Here is a 20937-nt window from a genome sequence, read left to right as displayed (position 1 = left end):
CCATACATCACGACAGGAAAAACCATAGCTTTGACTATTCGGACTTTTGTTGGCCAGGTGATGTCTCTGCTTTTTAAGATGCTGTCAAGGTTTGTCATTGCTTTCCTCCCAAGAAGCAGGCATCTTTTAATTTCGGGGCTGCTGTCTCCATCTGCAGTGATCATGGAGCCCAAGAAACTAAAATCTGTCACTGCCTCCATATCTTCCCCTTCTATTTCCCAGGAGGTGATGGGACCAGTGGCCATGATCTTACTTTTTTTGATGTTGAGTTTCAGGCCGTTTTTTGCACTCTCCTCTTTCACCCTCATTACAAGGTTCTTTAGTTCCTCCTCACTTTCTGCCATCAGAGTGATATCATCTGCATATGGGAGGTTGTTAATATTTCTTCCGGCAATCTTAATTCCGGCTTGGGATTCCTCCAATCCAGCCTTCCGCTTGATGTATTCTGCATATAAGTTAAATAAGCCGGGGGACAATATACAGCCTTGTTGTACTCCTTTCCCAATTTTGAACCAATCAGTTGTTCCAACTCCAGTTCTAACTGTTGCTTCCTGTCCCACATATACGTTTCTCAGGAGAGAGACAAGGTGGTCAGGCACTCCCATTTTTTAAGGACTTGCCATGGTTTGCTGTGGTCCATGCAGTCAAAGGCTTTTGCATAGTCAATGAAGCAGAAATAGATATTTTTCTGGAACTCTCTGGCTTTCTCCTTAATCCAGCGCATGTTAGCAATTTGGTCTCTAGTTCCTCTGCCCCTTCGGAATCCAGCTTGTACTTCTGGGAGTTCTCGGTCCACCTACTCCTGAAGCCTACTGTGACAACCCCAGACCTACTGGGAGATGCCACAGTTTCACTAAGCTGCCACCAACCATTCCCTGTAAGGAGTCACACAGACCAGGAATGGATTTTTAACAAATAAAAGAACAAGGTTTATTTAAATAACACACAGGGAAAATAAAATGATCAAGTGAATAAGATACAGTAACGTGGCTTAGTCTCAATCATACATACACCAGTTTGGTTCACACAGAACACCTTTAAATAAAGCACAGACCCTGAACCTATCAGTTCTGGCTACCCATACAGACACCTGAACCTATCAGGTTGGTACTGACTGACACACAGTAGTACCCTGTCTGACACACAGACTCCCACACCAGCTTCTTCTCTCAGCTTCTTTCAGCTTCTCCTAACTTCTCCACACAAGCTCCACATATATATACAGTACAGCCCCTCCTCTTGATGTCCCGCCTTCCACTCCCCATAGGATGGAACTTTCCCTCCAACCCATGACAGACAGGTAACATCAGTTTTGTATGTAACACCTCCCCTCTTTATAAGTTGTTTTGTAGGGGGAAAGCTAAAGTGCTTTTCTCCAAAAAACAACCTGGATCCAAAACATACAAAAACAGTTATACAATAACATACAATACCATACTTACTCTAGGATAAACATATCAATTAGGCATTTAAACATTTACCATTTACAATACATCAAGTTACCTTTATTCATACAAACCAAGCATGTTTAATAAACAAGTACATTTAACCTTTGGTCACCAAGATATATACATAGTCCATGTTTCTTTCGCCGTCTTCATTCTTCGGGTCTTCTTGACAAGGCGTCAGCAACACAGTTCACTGACCCTCTGACCACCTTCACTTCAAAGTCATAGTCTTGCAGGTTTAAAGCCCACCTCATAAGTTTGCTATTGTGGGTTTTCATTGTCTTTAACCATTGCAGTGGTGAATGGTCAGTGCACAGAACAAAATGTCTTCCCCAGATGTAAGGCTTGGCCTTCTGGATCGCGTAGACTATGGCCAGGCACTCCTTTTCCACGGTTGCCAAATGTCTCTCATCTTTCTGGAGTTTCCTACTCAGGTAGGACACTGGATGCTGGTCACCATTTTCATCCTCCTGGCAAAGAACGGCTCCTACCCCGCTGTTAGACGCATCGGTGTAGATGATGAACTCCCGGTCGAAGTCTGGAGCACGCAGCACTGGATAGTTGATGAGGGCCTCCTTCAACCTCTGGAACGCCTCCTCACAGTCGCTGGTCCACGGGATGCGGTCATCAGTCTTCTTCCGCGTCAGATTGGTCAGCGGAGCCGCTATCTCGCTAAACCTCGGGATGAACTTTCTGTAGTAGCCCACCAACCCAAGAAATGATTTGACTTTTTTCTTGGTGTTGGGTCTAGGCCAATCACGAACGGCTTCTATTTTGGCCTCTAGGGGTTTTATCACTCCTCCCCCTACTATGTGACCCAAGTATTTTATTTCTGGGCTACCCAGCTGCAGTTTGTTCTCTTTGCAGGGCCTAGGCCAAAGCACTTCCTCCCCTGGGTTAAAGTGCCTCTCCCTGGCGTTGTGGTCATACCAGGTTTTCTGTCTGACCTTCTGAGTTTGCAGGGTCTCTGCTGCTAGCTCTAGGTTTCTCTTTAGGTCATTCCTTAAAGAGTCTATATATGTCACAACATCTTGTGGGTCATCCTGGGTGATCTGCTCCCAATTTTGTTTGATCAAATCAAGTGGCCCTTTCACCCTTCTCCCAAACAAAAGTTCAAACGGACTGAACCCGGTACTGGCTTGTGGCACTGATCGATAAGGAAACAAAAGGGATTGCAGCTTCTGGTCCCAATTGTTTGGATTCTCTGCCAAGTAAGCCCTAATCATGCGCAACAGAGTCCCATTAACCGTTAACCCATTACTTTCAGGGTGATAGGCAGTGGTTTCCTTGTGTTTGATTCCACAGATTTGCCATAACCGTTTCATGAGCTTCGATGTAAACGATGCGCCCAAATCTGTGATTATTTCTGAGGCAAATCCCATCCTGGACATATACCCCACCAAGGCATCTGCCACTGTGTTAGTTTCAATGTTGGTCAAGGGTATGGCTTCAGGGTACCTTGTGGCATGGTCCACAATGGTGAGAATGAACCTGTTCCCCCTCTTTGTGGCCTTGGGCAAAGGTCCCACAATATCCACCCCTATGCATTTGAACGGAGTGTCAATCACAGGCAAAGGGCACAACTTTGCTTTGGTCCTGTCACGGTTATTCCCCTGCCTCTGACACATATCACATTGTTTACAGAACTCCTTGATCTGCTTCCCTATTTCAGGCCAGTAAAAATTCTGTGTGATTCTCTGCTGTGTTTTGTTCACCCCTAAGTGCGCACCAAACATGTCACAGTGCCCCCTTTGTAAGATCATGGGGCGATACTTTTCAGGTACCACTAGCTGACTTCTGATCCCATCTCCCCCTTTTGAGATATTCCTCAGGGTCTCTCTATATAAAATTCCCTTTTTCTCTCGAAATCTCACTGGGGTTTCAGGTGTTAGCTGGGTGTCTGTCGCCTGTTCAAAACACTTTTGGAGAGTGGCGTCTGCCTTTTGCTCTTGGCCGAATCTGCTGTCTGTGATTAAGGTTTCCACCACAGCCTCGGAACTCCCCTCTGCTTCCGTCTCGGGCTCATCAGTACCCCCCTGAACTGTCCCCGTGGTAGCTTGTGAGCGTGTAATCACTAGCACCCGTTTCACATGTTCAGCCAGGTCATTTCCCACGAGCACGGCTGCTGGCAGAGTCGATGAAATCGCTAGCCGCCAAACTCCCCTCCAGCCTTGAAAGTTCACAGGTACCTCGGCTACTGGCAGCGAGATCACCTGTCCCTCAATCCCTGCCACCTTTATGCTCTCATTTGGGATTATATACTCCCTAGGAATAATATCTGGATGGCACAGGGTCACCTGGGAACAAGTATCCCTTAGCCCCCTATACTGATGGTCAAGTATTCCTACGTCCACCCCTGCGGTTTCAAACAACTGAGAATCTGTTCTCACTAGCAAGCAGCGCTTGACCTCCACAAGAGGACCATTTTCCTCAGCCTGATCAGCAGATGTAACTGTTCCAGATTGAGTAGCCATGGCAACAGGCTCCCTCAGTGACAAGGAGCTTTGCTCTGTCTGGACACAGAACACAGCTTTTGGCTTGGTTCCACTCAAATCATGAGGCACATTTCCTTTTAGCTGCTTTAATTTCTCACACTCTGAGATTAGATGGCCCTTTCCTTGACAGAAATAACATTTTCTGCTGTATTTGGAGTCTTTCTCATCTGGTTTTGGTTTTCCCTCCAAAATCTGAGGTCTTTGTGGTTTCATGTCTGAGGGCCTCCCTTCACCATGGGCCCCTCCCCCTTGCTGGCTTTTCCCTGGTCCCTGAGAGTACTTGCTGTAGGTTTCTTTGGGTTTACCTACAGATTTCCCCTCACCCAAGGGCTTTCTTATTTGGGAAATAAAATCTGCGATCTCGGCTGCCTCTGCCACAGATTTCGGTTTCCTTTCCCTCACCTGGAACTTCAGTTCCCCATGCAGGACTGAATAGAACTGTTCCAGCGCTATCAGGTCTTTGAGCTGCTGGAAGGTCTCTGTTCCCTCCTGAGATAGCCATTTCTCTAGCAGCCTCACCAGTTGGGCCCCCACTTGGGTAAAAGTCTGCTCTGGTTTCTTGGTGAGTGACCTGAATCTTTGCCTCAGCTGTTCCACATTTATCCCATATCTGGCAAGCACCAGTTTTTTAAACTCAGAGAAGTCTTTTAGCAGCTCCTCTGGCATCTCTGCATAGACTTCTGCCAGGCTGCCACTGATTAAAGATCGCATGATGGTCATCTTCTCATTTTCCCTTACTGAGAAGTCCACAAACGCTCTTTCCACTAGGGAAAAGAACACCTCAGGGCAATCTCCCTTGTGGTACACAGGGAATTTCTTCAGGTCAGCTTTAGACAATTGGCCTCCCTCAGAATCTCTATTGTTATTATTGTTCTGGTTCATCATTTCCAATTTTCTTAACTCAAACGCCATCCTTTCTTTTTCCAGAGCAATTTTCTCTCTCTCTAATCTTTCTTCCTTTTCCATTCTCTCTCTCTCTAATTCGAAATGTCTCTGCCTCTCCCTCTCCTTTTGCTCCATCTCCCTCACCCTCAGTTCATGCTGTTGGGCTAGGAGCATTTTTCTGAGTTCTGGGTTCTGTTCTCCCGTGCTGTCATCCTGCACTGAGCCAAATTCATCCTCAGAACCTTGGTCTACCTGGGGTTCCCTCACTTCACCCATTTCTGCCATTTGGCTTCGAGTCAAGGGCATAATCCCCCCCCAGAACAGGCTGCTTTCAAAAGTCAAGCCTCAAAATAAAGCGACCACTTTTTTTTCTCTTTTGCCTCAGAACCAGCCTTCTATAGATTGCTGCTGTTCTTTCAGCACTAACTTGCAACTGTTGCCAGCCAGAGTCCACCCCCCTCTGCTAGGCCTCTCAGCAGACAGGCTAGATCACTGCTACTTCACTCAGTTTTGCCTCAGCCTTTTCCCGCCAAAACAGGTTGCCTCAGAGCTCCCTAATCTAGTCCCCAATCTGAGTGTGCACGTTCTTCCACTAGCGTACCTCCCCGTGAGGTAAGGCTAGAAGATTACCTACGCGCTCTCAGATTTTCCCTGACTAGACCCCCCTTGCTCTGGGCACACTTGCCAAGGCTTTGCTGGACCACTGGACAACTGGACCAGTCGTATCCCACACGCTGGACACCAATCAATGTGACAACCCCAGACCTACTGGGAGATGCCACAGTTTCACTAAGCTGCCACCAACCATTCCCTGTAAGGAGTCACACAGACCAGGAATGGATTTTTAACAAATAAAAGAATAAGGTTTATTTAAATAACACACAGGGAAAATAAAATGATCAAGTGAATAAGATACAGTAACGTGGCTTAGTCTCAATCATACATACACCAGTTTGGTTCACACAGAACACCTTTAAATAAAGCACAGACCCTGAACCTATCAGTTCTGGCTACCCATACAGACACCTGAACCTATCAGGTTGGTACTGACTGACACACAGTAGTACCCTGTCTGACACACAGACTCCCACACCAGCTTCTTCTCTCAGCTTCTTTCAGCTTCTCCTAACTTCTCCACACAAGCTCCACATATATATACAGTACAGCCCCTCCTCTTGATGTCCCGCCTTCCACTCCCCATAGGATGGAACTTTCCCTCCAACCCATGACAGACAGGTAACATCAGTGCTGTATGTAACACCTACCTTGTAGGATTTTGAGCATAACCTTGCTAGAGTGTGAAATGAGTGCAATTGTACGGTAGTTGGAGCATTCTTTGGCACTGCCTTTCTTTGCGATTGGGATGTAGACTGCTCTTTTCCAATCCTCTGGCCACTGTTGAGTTTTCCAAACTTGCTGGCATATTGAATATAGCACCTTAACAGCATCATCTTTTAAGATTTTAAATAGTTCAACTGGAATGTCTTCACCTCCACTGGCCTTATTGTTAGCCAGGCTTTCTAAGGCCCACTTGACTTCACTGTCCAGGATGTCTGGCTCAAGGTTCCATCACCTCCTGGCAAATAGAAGGGGAAGATATGGAGGCAGTGACAGATTTTACTTTGTGGGGCTCCATGATCACTGCAAATGGTGGCAGCAGCGACGAAATTAAAAGACTCCTGCTTCTTGGGAAGAAAGCGATGACAAACCTTGACAGCATCTTAAAAAGCAGAGACATCACCTTGCCAAAAATGTCCGATTAATCAAAGATATAGTTTTTCCTGTAGTGATATATGGAAGTGAGAGCTGGACCATAAAGAAGGCTGCCCGCCAAAAAATTGATGCCTTTGAATTGTGGTGCTGGAGGAGGCTCTTGAGAGTCCCCTGGACTGCAAGGAGAACAAACCTATCAATTCTAAAGGAAATCAACCCTGAGTGCTCACTGGAAGGACAGACCCTCAAGCTGAGGCTCCAGTACTTTGGCCATCTCATGAGAAGAGAAGACTCCTTGGAAAAGACCTTGATGTTAGGAAAGTGTGAAGGCAAGAGGAGAAGGAGACAACAGAGGATGAAATGGTTGGACAGTGTCATCGAAGCAACCATCATGAATTTGACACAACTCTGGGAGACAGTGGAAGACAGGAGCGCCTGGCCTGCTCTGGTCCATGGGGTCATGAAGAGTTGGACACGACTAAATGAAAACAAAACGAATAATTGTACATATCAAAAACGTGTATGTGCTCAGTGAATTCTTTAACTGAATTCAAGTCTCAACATTTTAGCTGAGTGTCGCTGCAGTATGAACGTACAGTGGTGCTGAACTGAACAACAAAAGCCATTGGAACGCATTAAACATTGTTTAATGTGCTCCATATTGGCCGAAATCTCACCGTTCAGCGATGCTTCCGAGGTCCGGCAGCCATTTTCGCGCCCTCGGTAAGCGAGGGGAGGGCGCGAAAACGCTGCTCGCAGCCATTTCGGCTGTTCCGGCGGCCATTTTGAACCTGCCGAACAGCTGATCCCCGGGTCGTAAAGTGCAGGTTGGTAAGCGAAACGCTTACCGATCTTCGCTATGCGAGTTTCGGCCATAGAGGCCGACGCGATGCCTTCGCATCAGCGATCCCAAAAAAGGGATCGCTATGCGAATTCATCATTGTACGGTGCGCTCGTTAAGCGAGGCACCAATGTATACAGAAAGGAAGAAGAAAGAAAGTGATGGAAATGGGAGTGTTGGAGAATAAGGGGGGAAAGCCCTTCTCTTCTCTCATTCCTGTTCTCTGCCTGCAATCCGAAATTTCTGGTGGATTCCCAGCTGAATCACTGACTTTTCATTTACTGTATGTTTTTGTGATCTTTTGCTGCTCCCTGCTGGAGAGCAGAAAGCGCACCCAAGGCTTTCCAAGAAATCAAGGAAGGGTTCGAACAACCCACGAGGGCTGGAGCTGCAGGAACATTTTCACACACACAAAAGCAGATGGAAATGAGTATATTGTTCATTGTTTGAGAAGGTTTAACCCTTTTCGTATACTTCTGTTCATTAGATCCCATATCTATACCTAGAGAGCAGGGCTGGATCTCTGTACGAGGCTCTTTACTCCATGTTATTACATTGCTCAAAACATGCACACCCCCTACGTGTGTGTCTCATGGCTATTTGTGTGTGATTGTATTGTTTGCACATCGGCGGGACATGACAGCTGCCTGTCACAACTCCCCTGGGCTCAAAACCAACTAGCCTCCCACTCCAGGAAGAAAAAAAGATCAAAATTGCCTCTCAATGGGGGAGGGGAAGACTGCTTGCGATGGTGCAGAGGCGCCCCCTAGTGCCCAAAGCTTTCGAGGCCGTTTCTTTGCTTTCACCTGATTTCCCAGAAAAGGCAGATAATACAGAAAAGGCAGATAATACAGTTTGGTTCCGGAAGGAACTAGGAAAGCTGGCTCATTGCCCAACAGTCGTCGCCCAGGAGACAGATGAATCGTCTTTCTTATTCCCAGCTGGACAGCAGGCATTTTGTAAAGCAGGGAAATGCCCCAGTGCAAAAACCTCACCTGTTGAATCTCTACCAACAGTAGTACCTGCTGGGGCCCTAAGGCCTGTGCATTGCAGGCTGGCATGGTTCCAGGACAAGGAAGAGGCTTTGCAAAAAACAGAGGAGGGGGGCTCTTCTCGGGCAGGGATGATTCAGCGGCCCTCCTTGAAGGTGTTTTTTTCTTGTGCTCCACTTTCACATCTGGGGGGGTTGGGTCGGGGCTCTGACAGCAGAAAAGAAGGAGAGCCTCTCCCCACCTCTGGCATTGGGGCCCTGAGGACAATGTTGGCCCTTCTCCCTGCCTTCACATGGAGGATGTGACGAGTGCCGGGCCACCAATCTCACTGCCTCAGGTGGTCTCCTGGACCTTTTTTCAGCTCTCGGTGAAAAAAAACCCAGCCTTACACTTGAGCATCTTTTCTAGTTCCTTCACAGCTGCTCTTCTGAGTCCCTGACTTGACCCGAGGTATACAGCATTTTTAAATATTGTAGGCAAAACTTACCAGTAACTCATGTTACAAATATGTTTCAAAAGGAGGGTAGCTTACATTTTAAAACTGGAAAAGTTTATACTGTAGCCTGAAAAAGCAAATTGAAAAAGCATAAAATGTAGCAAAGTTCTTAAAAGAAAGAATATGTGAAGTTTTTAAAAAGCATTTCTTAGTCTTTAAAGTATATTTAAAAACACACATGGAAAAACACTACGTTTTCTAATGCTTATCCAACCATCTGCCAGTTAAAATCTATGGAGGAAAATCCATGACTTCTGTGCTGGCAGCTTTTGGAAATGAAGCCTTTCTTCTCCTGAACTGTTTCATGATTGTTGTTGGTATCCGGTGTGTGTGGCATAGTGTGTAATGTTGTTATGATGAGTTGGGTGATGACATGATGGATTCCTCTTTTGAATTCCTCTGTGTGTCCCTTATCTCCCTATATTTATAATTATTTCAGTTGCTTTCCTTTCCCTTCTAACTGTAAACAGGCTCTTTTCTAAGGAGATCAATGGCAGAATCTGGCAAGCTACTATTATGACAGTAATAGTTTTTTTTTAAATTTTTCAAACACTAAAGGAATAAAGGCCTATAGCATAAAAGATCTGGAACTCCAGAATCCTGGAAAACCAAAACAGTGTAATTATAGGAAATGCAACTATAAGACCTGCATTCCTTACTTATGCTTGGTTATCCATTTTAAAACATGTTCAACTGTCAGGATTGTTATGGTACAAAAACCTTGTTCAGCTGCGGAGGTGGCTCATTTTTTTTTTGCACTGACTATAGTAAACTATTCTTCAAGCCTCAATTTTAAAAGTACCTTCATTTTTAGGGCTATTTTTTCTATATCTCCTTAATTATTTTGACACTCTATAAACACACCATTTCAGATCTTGACACCCTCTTCTCTAGTGACAATTTTGGCACCTTCTGTTCAGTGTGGATTCTCAAAAGCCAGGCCTCACATAACAAAGTAATCAAAAAAATTGCAGGCAGACAGTTCCTTGCTTTGTTTTGTAATACTCTGAACAATTCATTGACAAGAAAAAAATACAGATAGTAAAGCTTTTTCCTTCTATGTGTTTTTTGTTTCTCTCCTCAATATCAGAAGTATCCGAGAAATGCAGGAGGCATCAAAGACCATCTGAAGGAAGGCAAAGGGACCGTGCTCCCCTCTCTTGTTCTTCTCCAACATAGGACGGTACATAAAATGCCCTCCAGCCAGGGAAAGAGGCATTCGCGACAGAGCAGCAGGGTCTGGGGAAGAAGGGCTTTCGAAGGCTGCAGAAAGAATCCTTCCGAGACAGAAAGGGGCGAAGTAGCTTTAGTAGGTCTCTCACTGTGTCTGGTTTCCTGCACAGATGGAATCAGAATATCATTACTGGAAGGGGGTCCCCAGAGAAGATCCAATATATACACATTTGTAACCAATCTTAAGGTCAGGCTCAATAGGAAAGGGAATTTAACAGAATCGATTAATACCTATAGAGGAGTCAGACAGGGCTGCTTACTGGCCCCCTCATTGTTTAATCTATATATAAATGATATAGTAGAACATCTGAATTCTCCCAGTCTTCATTCTCCAAAACTACACCAAAGACATATTTCTATCCTTCTCTATGCGGATGATGCCGTGCTTTTAGCGAGAACGCCAATTGGCCTAAAGAGAGCTCTTAAGAAATTTGCAGACTTCTGCAGAAAGAAGGAATTAGAAATAAATTATAAAAAGACAAAAATCATGGCCTTTGGTAGAAGACAAAAGAAAAGATCTTGGATTATAAATGGGCAACCTCTTGAACAGGTTTCTTGCTTTAAATACCTAGGCATGGCCCTGCAATCCACCGGGGTTAGGAATGCCCATATCCAATATGCAGCCATCCAAGGGGAAAAAACAGCAAACACCATTCTAAGATTCTACCATTCAAAAGGGGGCCGTTATATTCCAGCAGCCCAAAAACTTTTTCAAGCAAAGGTGGTTAGCCAGATGCTCTATGGCACCTTTATGGGGCCTTCACCCAGCTGTTTTGACCCGATAGAGCGGGTCCAATCGAAATTTCTTAGAGCAATACTTGAAGTCCCTAGATGCGTAATGAATGCACAAATCCGATTAGAGACCGGCTCACTAAAAATGGTAGCCAAAATTGAACTAGCCTCCCTTCAGTACTGGCTTAAAATAAACTTTCAATCACAGGGATTAACACACCTACTCCTAGAAGACAACTTCCAATCAAGCTGGTTAAAAGCAGTCTTAAATAAACTGCAAGTAATGGGATTCTCTCCACAAACAATATTAAATATGCAATGGGATAAAGCAAAATCAGTCCTTAAACAAAGATTAATGGATATGGAGAGACAGGAAGATCTCAGTAGATGCCCTAATTTCAGAGCAATAGACACGCATAAATATCGTCCGCTCCCTATGGCCTACCTATCACAGCTGGAAACGTATAAATTTAGGAAAGCCTTTACTCTGGCTAGATGCGAGGCTTTCCCCTCTGCAGTGCTGGAAGGCAGATTTAAGAAAACCCCGAGGGAACAGAGATTCTGTCCCTGTGGCTCCGGAGAGATAGAATCTATCGAGCACATGATGCTTAGGTGTGACAGACATAATAAGATCCGAGAAAAATATATCACACCACTTTTAAAAGATATGCCAAGCCAATTGGATTCAGACCACTGTAATCGATTGCTAACCGACCAGGATCGGACTATCACAGAGCTGGTGGCGAAGTTTTGGGCGGCATGTTACAGCAGTCAGACTGGATAGTTCAGCCCTTGGACCTTGGCCATACATCGCTATATTTGCTGCTTTAGACATTCTTAGCTGTTTTTAGACATTTTACCTTTTGTATGACTATATATGCCACTCTCCTCAACGGTTCACCTTTTATCTTTTAGCAGTTTTACCTTTTATCCTTTTAGCTTTTTACCATTTTTTATTCTTTAGTTTTACCTCTTGTATGACTTTGTAGTACATGCTTGCCTATGAAGTTATGTATTCAATTTTGTATGGCTCGATGCCGTAATAATAAAATGTAATGTACACATTTGTAGTAAGGTATAGTAAAACTATCACGCCGGGTGTGTTTCTGGTCTCTGCATGAACATTGCCAGGGAAAGAAGGCCCAGAGACCTCCCAGGCTTTCAGCGATCGAGGGATCAAGCTTTGAATCCACTGTCTTCAGTGTAGCCTCATCAAACCAAGCCTTTTCCTCCGGAATACGGAAGTACATCTAAATTAGCCATTGAAAGCCTATGATGAGGATGGGCCTGGGAAACCTCTCCTCTCCCCATAGAAAACATCAGCACTGCTGAGGGTGAGGGAATTCCCTCCTCCCCAGAAAAGGGAGAACGTGTCAACTGATCTCAAGGATCTCAAGTGAAGGGACTTGACAGAAACCCTCTTTTCACACAGAGCACTCTTCTTTCTCGTCCCCTTCAATTTAAGTAAGGCTGAGACCCCAAGTGTTTTTCTTCTAAGGCAACTCCCAACGAAATCCACAGGACTTGCTTTATAGGAAGTGAATGTGGGAGGAGAGGAGCAGTTACACGGCCATCCTAATCATGTTCCTGCGAAAGCTCCTGTATCTTATTGCCACCGTTGGGGGATATGATTTTAAACATCTGAACCGAGTACCTGGATGCCCAAAGAGGACACTTGGCGTAAAAATATATTTTCAGAATAAATGACTAGTTCTCCTGGAAATCCCACCAATCACACGCAGCACAGCAACGGGTTCCTTCAACAAGTTCCATGTTGGCGTGAAAAGCTGTTTGACTGGGACACCAGTTCTCACGGCATTTCCTCTCTTCATACAGTACATGCAGGCAGACCCCCTCCAAGTCCCCCGGCTTTTCCTCTGCCAGTCATCACTTCCATTGCTTTCTCGGGAAAGGGACAAGGTGAGGTACCCAAGAGGGGCCACCGAACCCCTGTCACCCAGGCTGGTTTCCTTGGCCACTGCTTGGTGTGAGGAGGGAAGAGTGAGAAGGGGGTCCTGCTGCGTCTTCCTTTTGCCCCACAGGAACAAACTGATACTTTTCTCCCCCAAGAGCTGTGCTGGCATCTGGTGGGATGGAAGACAGACCTCTTGGAAGGAAGCCAAACCCCCCCCCACCGGGAATGGCAGGAGAAGGGGCTCCTGAGTAGGGATTAGGCAGACAAGGTGGTGGTGGGGAAATGGGCCATTAAATAAGAATTAGAGGCAGGGGACCTCATGATCTAATCAAGGTAAGGGAGCTGTGGGTCCCAGTGGGGGCAGTGCCAAGAGCAGGTTAGTCCCTGAGATCCGCCAGAGAACACCAGGTATGGGGCCCACCGAGCACATTCAGAGCCTAGTCGTGGAGAAACAAGGCAATCCCTGCTGCCACCGGGAAAGGAGCAGCTGCCAAAATGACTCCCTCCATGAACCTCATGTTGGCCAAAAGAAATATGAGCAAACATGCAGCTGTTCAGAGAAGGAGCAGCTTCCCAAATCCCCACCAGGAGGTCCCGAGGGCTTCGAGTGGAAATGCTGGGACCGAACCAGGACCAAATCCTGCGCGTGGAAGGGGAGGCTCTGCCAGTAGGGTCAGCCCCTCTTTGACCTGGGCCTGATTCAAAGGAAGGACCACCCGCCACGCTCCTTGCAGGCCCTCGGACCCTTATGCAGAACCTTTCACTGAACCTCATGCTCGGAGGTGAGAGGCAATCTGCAAGCATCCTGAGGAATGGCCACGGAGGGCTCCAGACTCCTTGACACATCGAATGCCCTCCTCCTGCCTCATAATAACTGTCTGCCGTCAAGTCAATTCTGACTTAGGGTGACCCTTTCCAGGGTTTTCTAGCTAAAGAGTCTTGAGAAACGGTTTCCCATTCCCTTCTCCTGGGGGTGCCCTGGGACTGGGCAGCTTCCCCAAGACAACGCAGGCTAGCTCTCTCATCGGGAAGTTGAGTGGGGAATTGAACTCCCAACCTCTGGCTCCCCTAATGCACTGAGCTACGCAGCCACCTTCTCCCTTCAGACCAGGGCATAGTTCCTTTTCCATACTCCCCAAAATATGGGGGTCCTGCGGAGAGTTTTCACCTATGATGGTGCTCCTTCTTTGGCCCTTCCCATGTGGAGGTTGCTCAACCACCCCATCTCCTTCCTTCCCCCTACAAATGCTCACCACCAGGCGCTTCCCAGGCCAAGACCAGAGGCTCCGGCAGGCCAACATGTTGGATGTGGCATCGGTAGAGCCCTCTGTCTGTAAGGTCCATCTCGACACCGAGAGAGGCATGGTAAGTCCCATCCAGGTTGCGAGTGACGCTCCCCCGGAAGGTGTCCTGCTCCACGATCTCCCCGCCCTTCCTCCAGGTGGCTTCGATCTTGGCGGGGTAGAAGCCGTTTATGTGACAGACGAAAATCATCTCGCCTTCAGAGACCGACATGCTTGTCACCTTCCCTACTGGGGGCTCTGCAAAAATGACAAAATGAACGTCCACGTCAGCAATCCAAACCTCTCACTGGCAGGACAGGAGGAGCCTTCAAAGAGCAGGTGGACATCTTATCCTAGCAAGTGTACTAAAGGAGGACCAACCACCAAAGCAACGGATGTTCCAGGTTCACTTGGGGACACTCACATATATGGTCTTCAAGGATGACATCCCTGTTTGCAATCAAAGATGCTCAGGGCTGCTGGTTGTGCGTCTCCAGGCCCCAGGCTTGAATGGCCTGAAATCCGATGGATCGCCAGATCTGGATCATGGGCTCACAAGGTTTACCCTCCCAAAGGAGGGAGGCTGAATCTGCCGGCTCTCTGTGTCTTAGAATGATTTCCTTCTGAAATGAATCTTAGTATTACGAGTAAAGCCAGCAGACTAATCAAAGTAAAGCAGAACCTGCCCTTCAATGCCCTTGACTGTTCTGCCTGCTCTCATCCTCTGTCTGGCCTGTTGATCCGTGAAGAAGGACAATTGCAACTGGCAACTGATTTAAGAGCTGGCTCAGGCTCCATGCATTCAATTACACCACATGGTGACTCTTAGACAATAATTTAGATAACATGGCTAACTTTAGATATGCATTTTAATAACGGATCTGATTACTGTATGCGGGCTGAGCCATCATGAAATAGAAATTGGAATGAACAGATTTAGACATAAAACTTGATATGCTTGAGGGGCCAGGGGCAGCCACAGTATTGCCAAGGAGTGAAGGCCTTGAACAGCAGCCAGGAGCCTAATTAATATAAACAATAAAATTGTGTGGCCATCATTTGAGAGTTTGGAAAAGCACAAGATGATCACCATCCATCACCTGAGGAGGAAAAGAGGAAGCCTACGTACGAGATGGACTTACCTTAAAGAGGAAGCCACAGCCTAGACTCTGCAAGGCATGAGCACAGTTGTTAATGACAAGACATTTTTAGGTCACCTATTTCATAGGGCTGCTGTAAGGAACAAGCTGCAGGACAGCACATAACAATGTCACTGTGGTTGTTATGAGCTTTCAAGTCGGAACCAACTTGTAGCAATCCTAACGGGGCTTTCAAAGTACCTAAATGAGATATATAAGGCGTAGGTTTTAACTGTTCCACTCATCCAGCGAGTTTCCATGGCTTAGTAAGGATTTGAACACAGGACTCCTGAGTCATACTCTGGCACTCTTATCCACTACACCACACTGGGACTATCAATGGCATAAAGGGATGCAAAATAAAGATGGTGAAATATATGATGAGATTCAAACGCTCTCACAAGTGCCACCTCTATTCCGTGATGCAGCCACAGGAGGAGAGCAGACGAAAAGCAGGAGAATTCAAACTCGGCTCCGGATGGCCTCCATCAGCCCAGTTCCCTGCAGCTGGCCTTGAAGCTAGAAAGATGACTCATCAAGGGACAGGTTGCCTGCTCACCGAGCCTTGGGGAAGTTGAGGACTTACCAGATGGGATTTGGGACACTCTGTGTAGGTGCCCATTTCCCGCAGAGAAAAGAAGGGCCTTCTTCTGCCTCGCAGCGCTTACCCGGCAGACAGCCAAATGTCTGCACTATTTAAAACAGGGGTCTCAAACATGCAGCCCGGGGGCCATTTGCAGCCCCCTGGATGATAGTTTGTGGCCCCTGCCTTGCCTGCCCCCCCAAAGCATCCACACGTCCTCTGCTGTCAAGAGTCCAAAAAAGCCTCGTGTTGCTCGCCAGCTCTCTCCCAAGACAGCGCCTCTTGCACCCTCCATCCGGAACTGCTGCCTGCCAGCCAGCCCGCTGGCCTGTCTGCTGGCTGGCAGGCTGCAGTTCCAGACGGAAGGTGCAAGAGGCACTGTCTTGGGGTAGAGCCAGCGAGCGAGGCGTTCTGCCAGCCCTTTTCCCCGAGCGCCCGAGCCACTGCTGACTGGCTCTCTGGCTCTCTTTCTCTCTCGGCACCCCCAGCACCAGCCCGGCCAGTGGCTGCCTCAGCACCTGGCGGTGCTTCCTCCTCCTCCTCCTCCTCCTCTTCATCCTGCTTCAGCCGCCTCAGCTCTGGAGGCTGCCTGGGCTCGCCTCGCAAAGTTTGCTCCTATTCTCGCAGTGGGGGTAGCTGCTGCTGCTGACTGCACCTTTTTTTGAGGGGGGCCTCAGAGGAAGGTTGCTAGACCTCCCTGTGTGTGTGTGTTTGTGTGTGTGCGCCTGTGTGCACCTGTGGGGGCCCCCCGCCCCATTTTGTTTCATTTTGTGGTTACCGATAGGGGCTTTTCTCCTTTGGCAAGGCGATTCTGTGAGGGCGTTTTTTTTTTTTTTTTTATGTCGTGCCCTTCTTCCCCTCCCCCCCCCCAGCTAGGCGATACCCGGTGCTTCCTCCCTTCTATGCTTCTTCGTCCTGCTGCTGCTAGTTGTGGTGGGAGTGAAGAAGGAGCGGGAGGGGGTCGTGGCCGGCGATGAGGGCTCGCGTGCTCCTCCTCCTCCTCGGAGCCCCGCCGGGCTAAGGAAACTCCTGGGTGGCTTCCTCAGGCTCTTGCTCCGCTTGGCAGAAAATCTGATGCGGGAACTGCCTTTTCCCTCACAATTTTGCTCTGCTCAGAGCAGAAGGAGCTCTCTTTTGAAGGAGGATGACCAACGCAGAGCCAAAACCGAAAGCCACGCCAACTGGGCTGAGAAGGATGCCGTGTGTCATGGGCATGGCGTCTTGTTTCCCCCTCCCAGAGGCCAGGGTCTGAGTGAGGAAGCTGTATCGAGGGAGGCGGTGTGTGTCTCCATCATATTTCCTTCACCAGGCACACTCCCCTCACATTCTCCTCTCAATCCTGCCACCTTCACAGCTGCATTTGGTGGAGACATGTGGGAGAGAGCCTTCCCTGTGGTGGTGGTCCCTTTTGACTCTGGAACTCCCTGCCACTGGAGGCCAGCCTGGCCCCGTCTTTGCACTCCTTCCACAGGCCGATGAAGACCTTTCTCTTCAGGCAGGCTTTCCTTGAGTAAATGGCTGCCTGAGTGGGGTTTCAAATGGATTGTTGTACCTTACGCCCTGGAAACTCCCTTCGACCGTCCAAGGGGACCGAGAGAGGCAGGTGTGAACCAAAATAGGCGCGAATTCTCTCCCTCCCTAACAGGAGGGGCTCTTGAATCGCCCCACCTGGGGGCTGGTTGAAGCCGCTCAACATATTTTGCTGCCCGAGGCGGAGGAGCAAACCCCCCCCAATGTCGCCGGCCCCCAAAGCCATTTGATCTCGGGAAGGAAAAAAAAGATCAAGAATCTCACCAAGCGCCGGGGATCCTTTAATACCGGAGGGGAGGGCCCAGCCTGGCTCCCCGAGGAGCAGGACAGCGACCCCGGCCAGCCAAAAGCAAAACGCCATTCTCTCGCTCCGAAGTCACTACGCTTTTGCGCCCGCAGCTCCTTGAAGTTATAGGAATACCCCCCACCTCCCAAAAGAGAACAGAGAGTGCGGATTGGCTGCAAAGAAAATATTCCACCAATAGACAAGGAGATCTGCAATGTCGTCATCGGCTGTCGGGTAGAGGACGCACGGCAGGCCAGACAGCGCTCGGAAGACAGTATATTAATATTAATACTGTACAATAATACAGACATGGGGCAGCTGTAAATTAGTCTCTGAGAAGGAAAAAAATGGCAAACACATTTTGATTTACTTTTTTTATTTACTTTTTTGGGTGTCGTCTCCACCCTAAAAAGGCTTCTCCCCATCCAGATCCCTTCTCTCTTCACTGCTCAGCCATCCCCACACCTGTAAGAGCCGGAGACTCTGGCAGAGTAAAAGGTGACGTGTCAGAGCTAAACTTTTTGAAGTCTTGCTGTCATCTTGGGCGTCAGCATTTGGGTGAGCCAAAATGGGAAGGTAAAAAGAGAAGCGCCAGGCGTCAGGTTGTGAAATCTGAAGACATTTAGAGGCAGTTTTCCGGATCTGGGCAAGTCTGGACGTCTGCTTCGTTGCTGACTTTGCTGAAGGTCTTCCTAGCCCTGCTTAAAGACATCTGTATTTCTGGCCTCAGAAAGATCAGGGGGCCTTTCGTTTCATTTAAATATGAAAAGATAAATTTAACAATATATGATTTAAAATACAATTAAAAGAGTAAAACATGAAAACATAAAAAAACATTCTGCTAAAATGCGGTTCAGAGACTCAGTTGTAATTATTAAAAGCCTATCTGAAGAGATGGATCTTTAGCTTTTTTCGGAAGGATTGCTGCCTTGTCGTGGCGAGGGGGCTTGAGTAACTCAGAGAAGCTATGGGCTATGCCGTGCAGGGCTACCCAAGACGGACAGGTCATAGTGGAGAGTTCTGACTAAACGCAATCCACCTGGGGTAGGAACTGGCAATGCCACTCCAGTATCTTTGCCAAGAACGTCCCATGATCAGAAACAAAAGGCTAAAAGATATGACGCTGGAAGATGAGCCCCTCAGGTCGGAAGGCATACAACATGTTACTGAGGAAGAGCGCAGGACAAGTACAAGTAGCTCCAGAGCTAATGAAGTGGTTGTTCCAAAGCCGAAAGGACGCTCAGCTGTGGACGTGCCTGGAAGTGAAAGGAAAGTCCAATGCTGCAAAGAAAAATACTGCATAGGAACCTGGAATGTAAGATCTATGAACCTTGGGAAGCTGGATGTGGTCAAATAGGAGATGGCAAGAATAAACATCGACATCCTGGACATCAGTGAACTAAAATGGACAGCAATGGGCGAATTCAAATCAGATGATTATCATATCTACTGTTGTGGTCAAGAATCCCCATGATCAGAAACAAAAGGCTAAAAGATATGATGCTGGAAGTTGGGACCTTCAGGTCAAAAGGCGTCCAACATGTTACTGAGGAAGAGCGGAGGACAAGTACAAGTAGCTCCAGAGCTGATGAAGTGGATGGGCCAAAGCTGAAAGGACGCTCAGCTGTGGACGTGCCTGGAAGTGAAAGGAAAGTCCAATGCTGCAAAGAAAAATACTGCATAGGAACCTGGAATGTAAGATCTATGAACCTTGGGAAGCTGGAGGTGGTCAAACAGGAGATGGCAAGAATAAACATCGACATTCTGTGCTTCAGTGAACTAAAATGGATGGGAATGGGTGATTTCAACTCAGATGACTATCATGTCTACTATTGTGGGCAAGAATCCCGTAGAAGAAATGGAATAGCCCTCGTAGTCAACAAAAGACTGGGAAAAGCTGTAATGGGATATAATCTCAAAAATGATAGAATGATGTCAATACGAATCCAAGGCAGACCTTTCAATATTACAATAATCCAAGTTTATGCACCAACCACCATTGCTGAGGAGACTGAAATTGAACAACTTTATGAAAATTTACAACACCTTCTAGAACTGACACCGAAGAAAGATGTTCTTCTCATTCTAGGGGATTGGAATGCTAAAGTTGGGAGTCAAGAGATAAAAGGAACAACAGGAAAGTTTGGCCTTGGAGTTCAAAACAAAGCAGGGCAAAGGCTAATAGAGTTTTGTCAAGAGAACAAGCTGGTCATCACAAACACTCTTTTCCAACAACACAAGAGGCGACTCTATATATGGAAATCATTAGATGGGCAATATTGAAATCAGATTGATTATATTCTCTGCAGCCAAAGATGGAGAAGCTCTATACAGTCAGCAAAAACAAGACCTGGAGCTGATTGTGGCTCTGATCATCAGCTTCTCATAGCAAAATTCAAGCTTAAACTGAAGAGAGTAGGAAAATCCACTGGGCTCCTCAGGTATAATCTAAACCAAATCTCTTATGAATACACAGTGGAAGTGATGAACAGATTTAAGGAACTTGATTTGGTGGACAGAGTGCCTGAAGAACTTTGGATAAAGGATTGTAACATTGTACAGGAGGCAGCAACAAAAACCATCCCAAAGAAAAGGAAATGCAAGAAAGCAAAGTGGCTGTCCAACGAGGCCTTACAAATAGCAGAAAAGAAAAGGGAAACAAAATGCAGGGGAGATAGGGAAAGTTACAGAAAATTGAATGCAGACTTCCAAAGAATAGCAAGGAGAGACAAGAGGGCCTTCTTAAATGAACAATGCAAAGAAATAGAGGAAAATAACAGAAATGGAAAAACCAGAGATCTGTTCAGGAAAATTGGAGATATTAGAGGAAAATTTTGTGCAAAGATGGACATGATAAAAGACAAAAATGGAAGGGACCTCACAGAAGCAGAAGACATCAAGAAGAGGTGGCAAGAATACACAGATGAATTATATCAGATAGTTTTGGATATCCCAGACAACCCAGACAATATAGTTGCTGACCTAGAGCCAGACATCCTGGAGAGTGAGGTCAAGTGGGCCTTAGAAAGCCTGGCTAACAACAAGGCTAGTGGAGCTGATGGCATTCCAGTTGAACTATTTAAAATCTTAAAGGATGATGCTGTTAAGGTGATACATTCAATATGCCAACAAGTTTGGAAAACTCAACAGTGGCCAGAGGACTGGAAAAGATCAGTCTACATCCCAATACCAAAGAAGGGCAGTGCCAAAGAATGCTCCAACTACCGAACAATTGCACTCATCTCACATGCCAGCAAGGTTATGCTCAAAATCCTACAAGGTAGGCTTCAGCAGTATGTGGACCGAGAACTCCCAGAAGTACAAGCGGGATTCCGAAGGGGCAGAGGAACTCGAGACCAAATTGCC

The 20937-nt window shown here is 46.9% G+C and overlaps 1 protein-coding gene across 2 annotated transcripts; it reads right to left on the bottom strand.

Annotated features, from left to right (window-relative positions):
- Positions 1–269: 269 nt before the first annotated feature.
- Positions 270–17705, bottom strand: LOC144587341 (saoe class I histocompatibility antigen, A alpha chain-like). Of its 2 annotated transcripts, none has more exons than XM_078387398.1 (3): positions 17550–17705; positions 14004–14291; positions 270–10205 (listed from the first exon to the last, which is right to left on the bottom strand). In XM_078387398.1, exon 3 carries the CDS (start codon positions 5132–5134, stop codon positions 1598–1600), a length of 3537 nt encoding a protein of 1178 aa, XP_078243524.1. In that variant the 5' UTR covers positions 5135–10205; positions 14004–14291; positions 17550–17705; the 3' UTR covers positions 270–1597. The 2 variants fall into 2 exon arrangements, with proteins under 2 accessions (XP_078243524.1, XP_078243525.1); XM_078387399.1 differs by having other exon boundaries at positions 9853–10205; positions 17550–17704.
- Positions 17706–20937: the final 3232 nt, after the last annotated feature.

Source organism: Pogona vitticeps, chromosome 2 (genome assembly GCF_051106095.1).
Source record: "Pogona vitticeps strain Pit_001003342236 chromosome 2, PviZW2.1, whole genome shotgun sequence".
Taxonomy (NCBI): Eukaryota; Metazoa; Chordata; class Lepidosauria; order Squamata; family Agamidae; genus Pogona; species Pogona vitticeps.
The sequence above is the reverse complement of the archived record's forward strand: the minus strand, read 5'-3'. Positions and strand labels throughout refer to the sequence as shown.

Excerpts from the sequence above, each read along its gene's own strand:
- LOC144587341 (XM_078387398.1), bottom strand. The coding sequence starts at position 5,134 with ATGCCCTTGACTCGAAGCCAAATGGCAGAAATGGGTGAAGTGAGGGAA.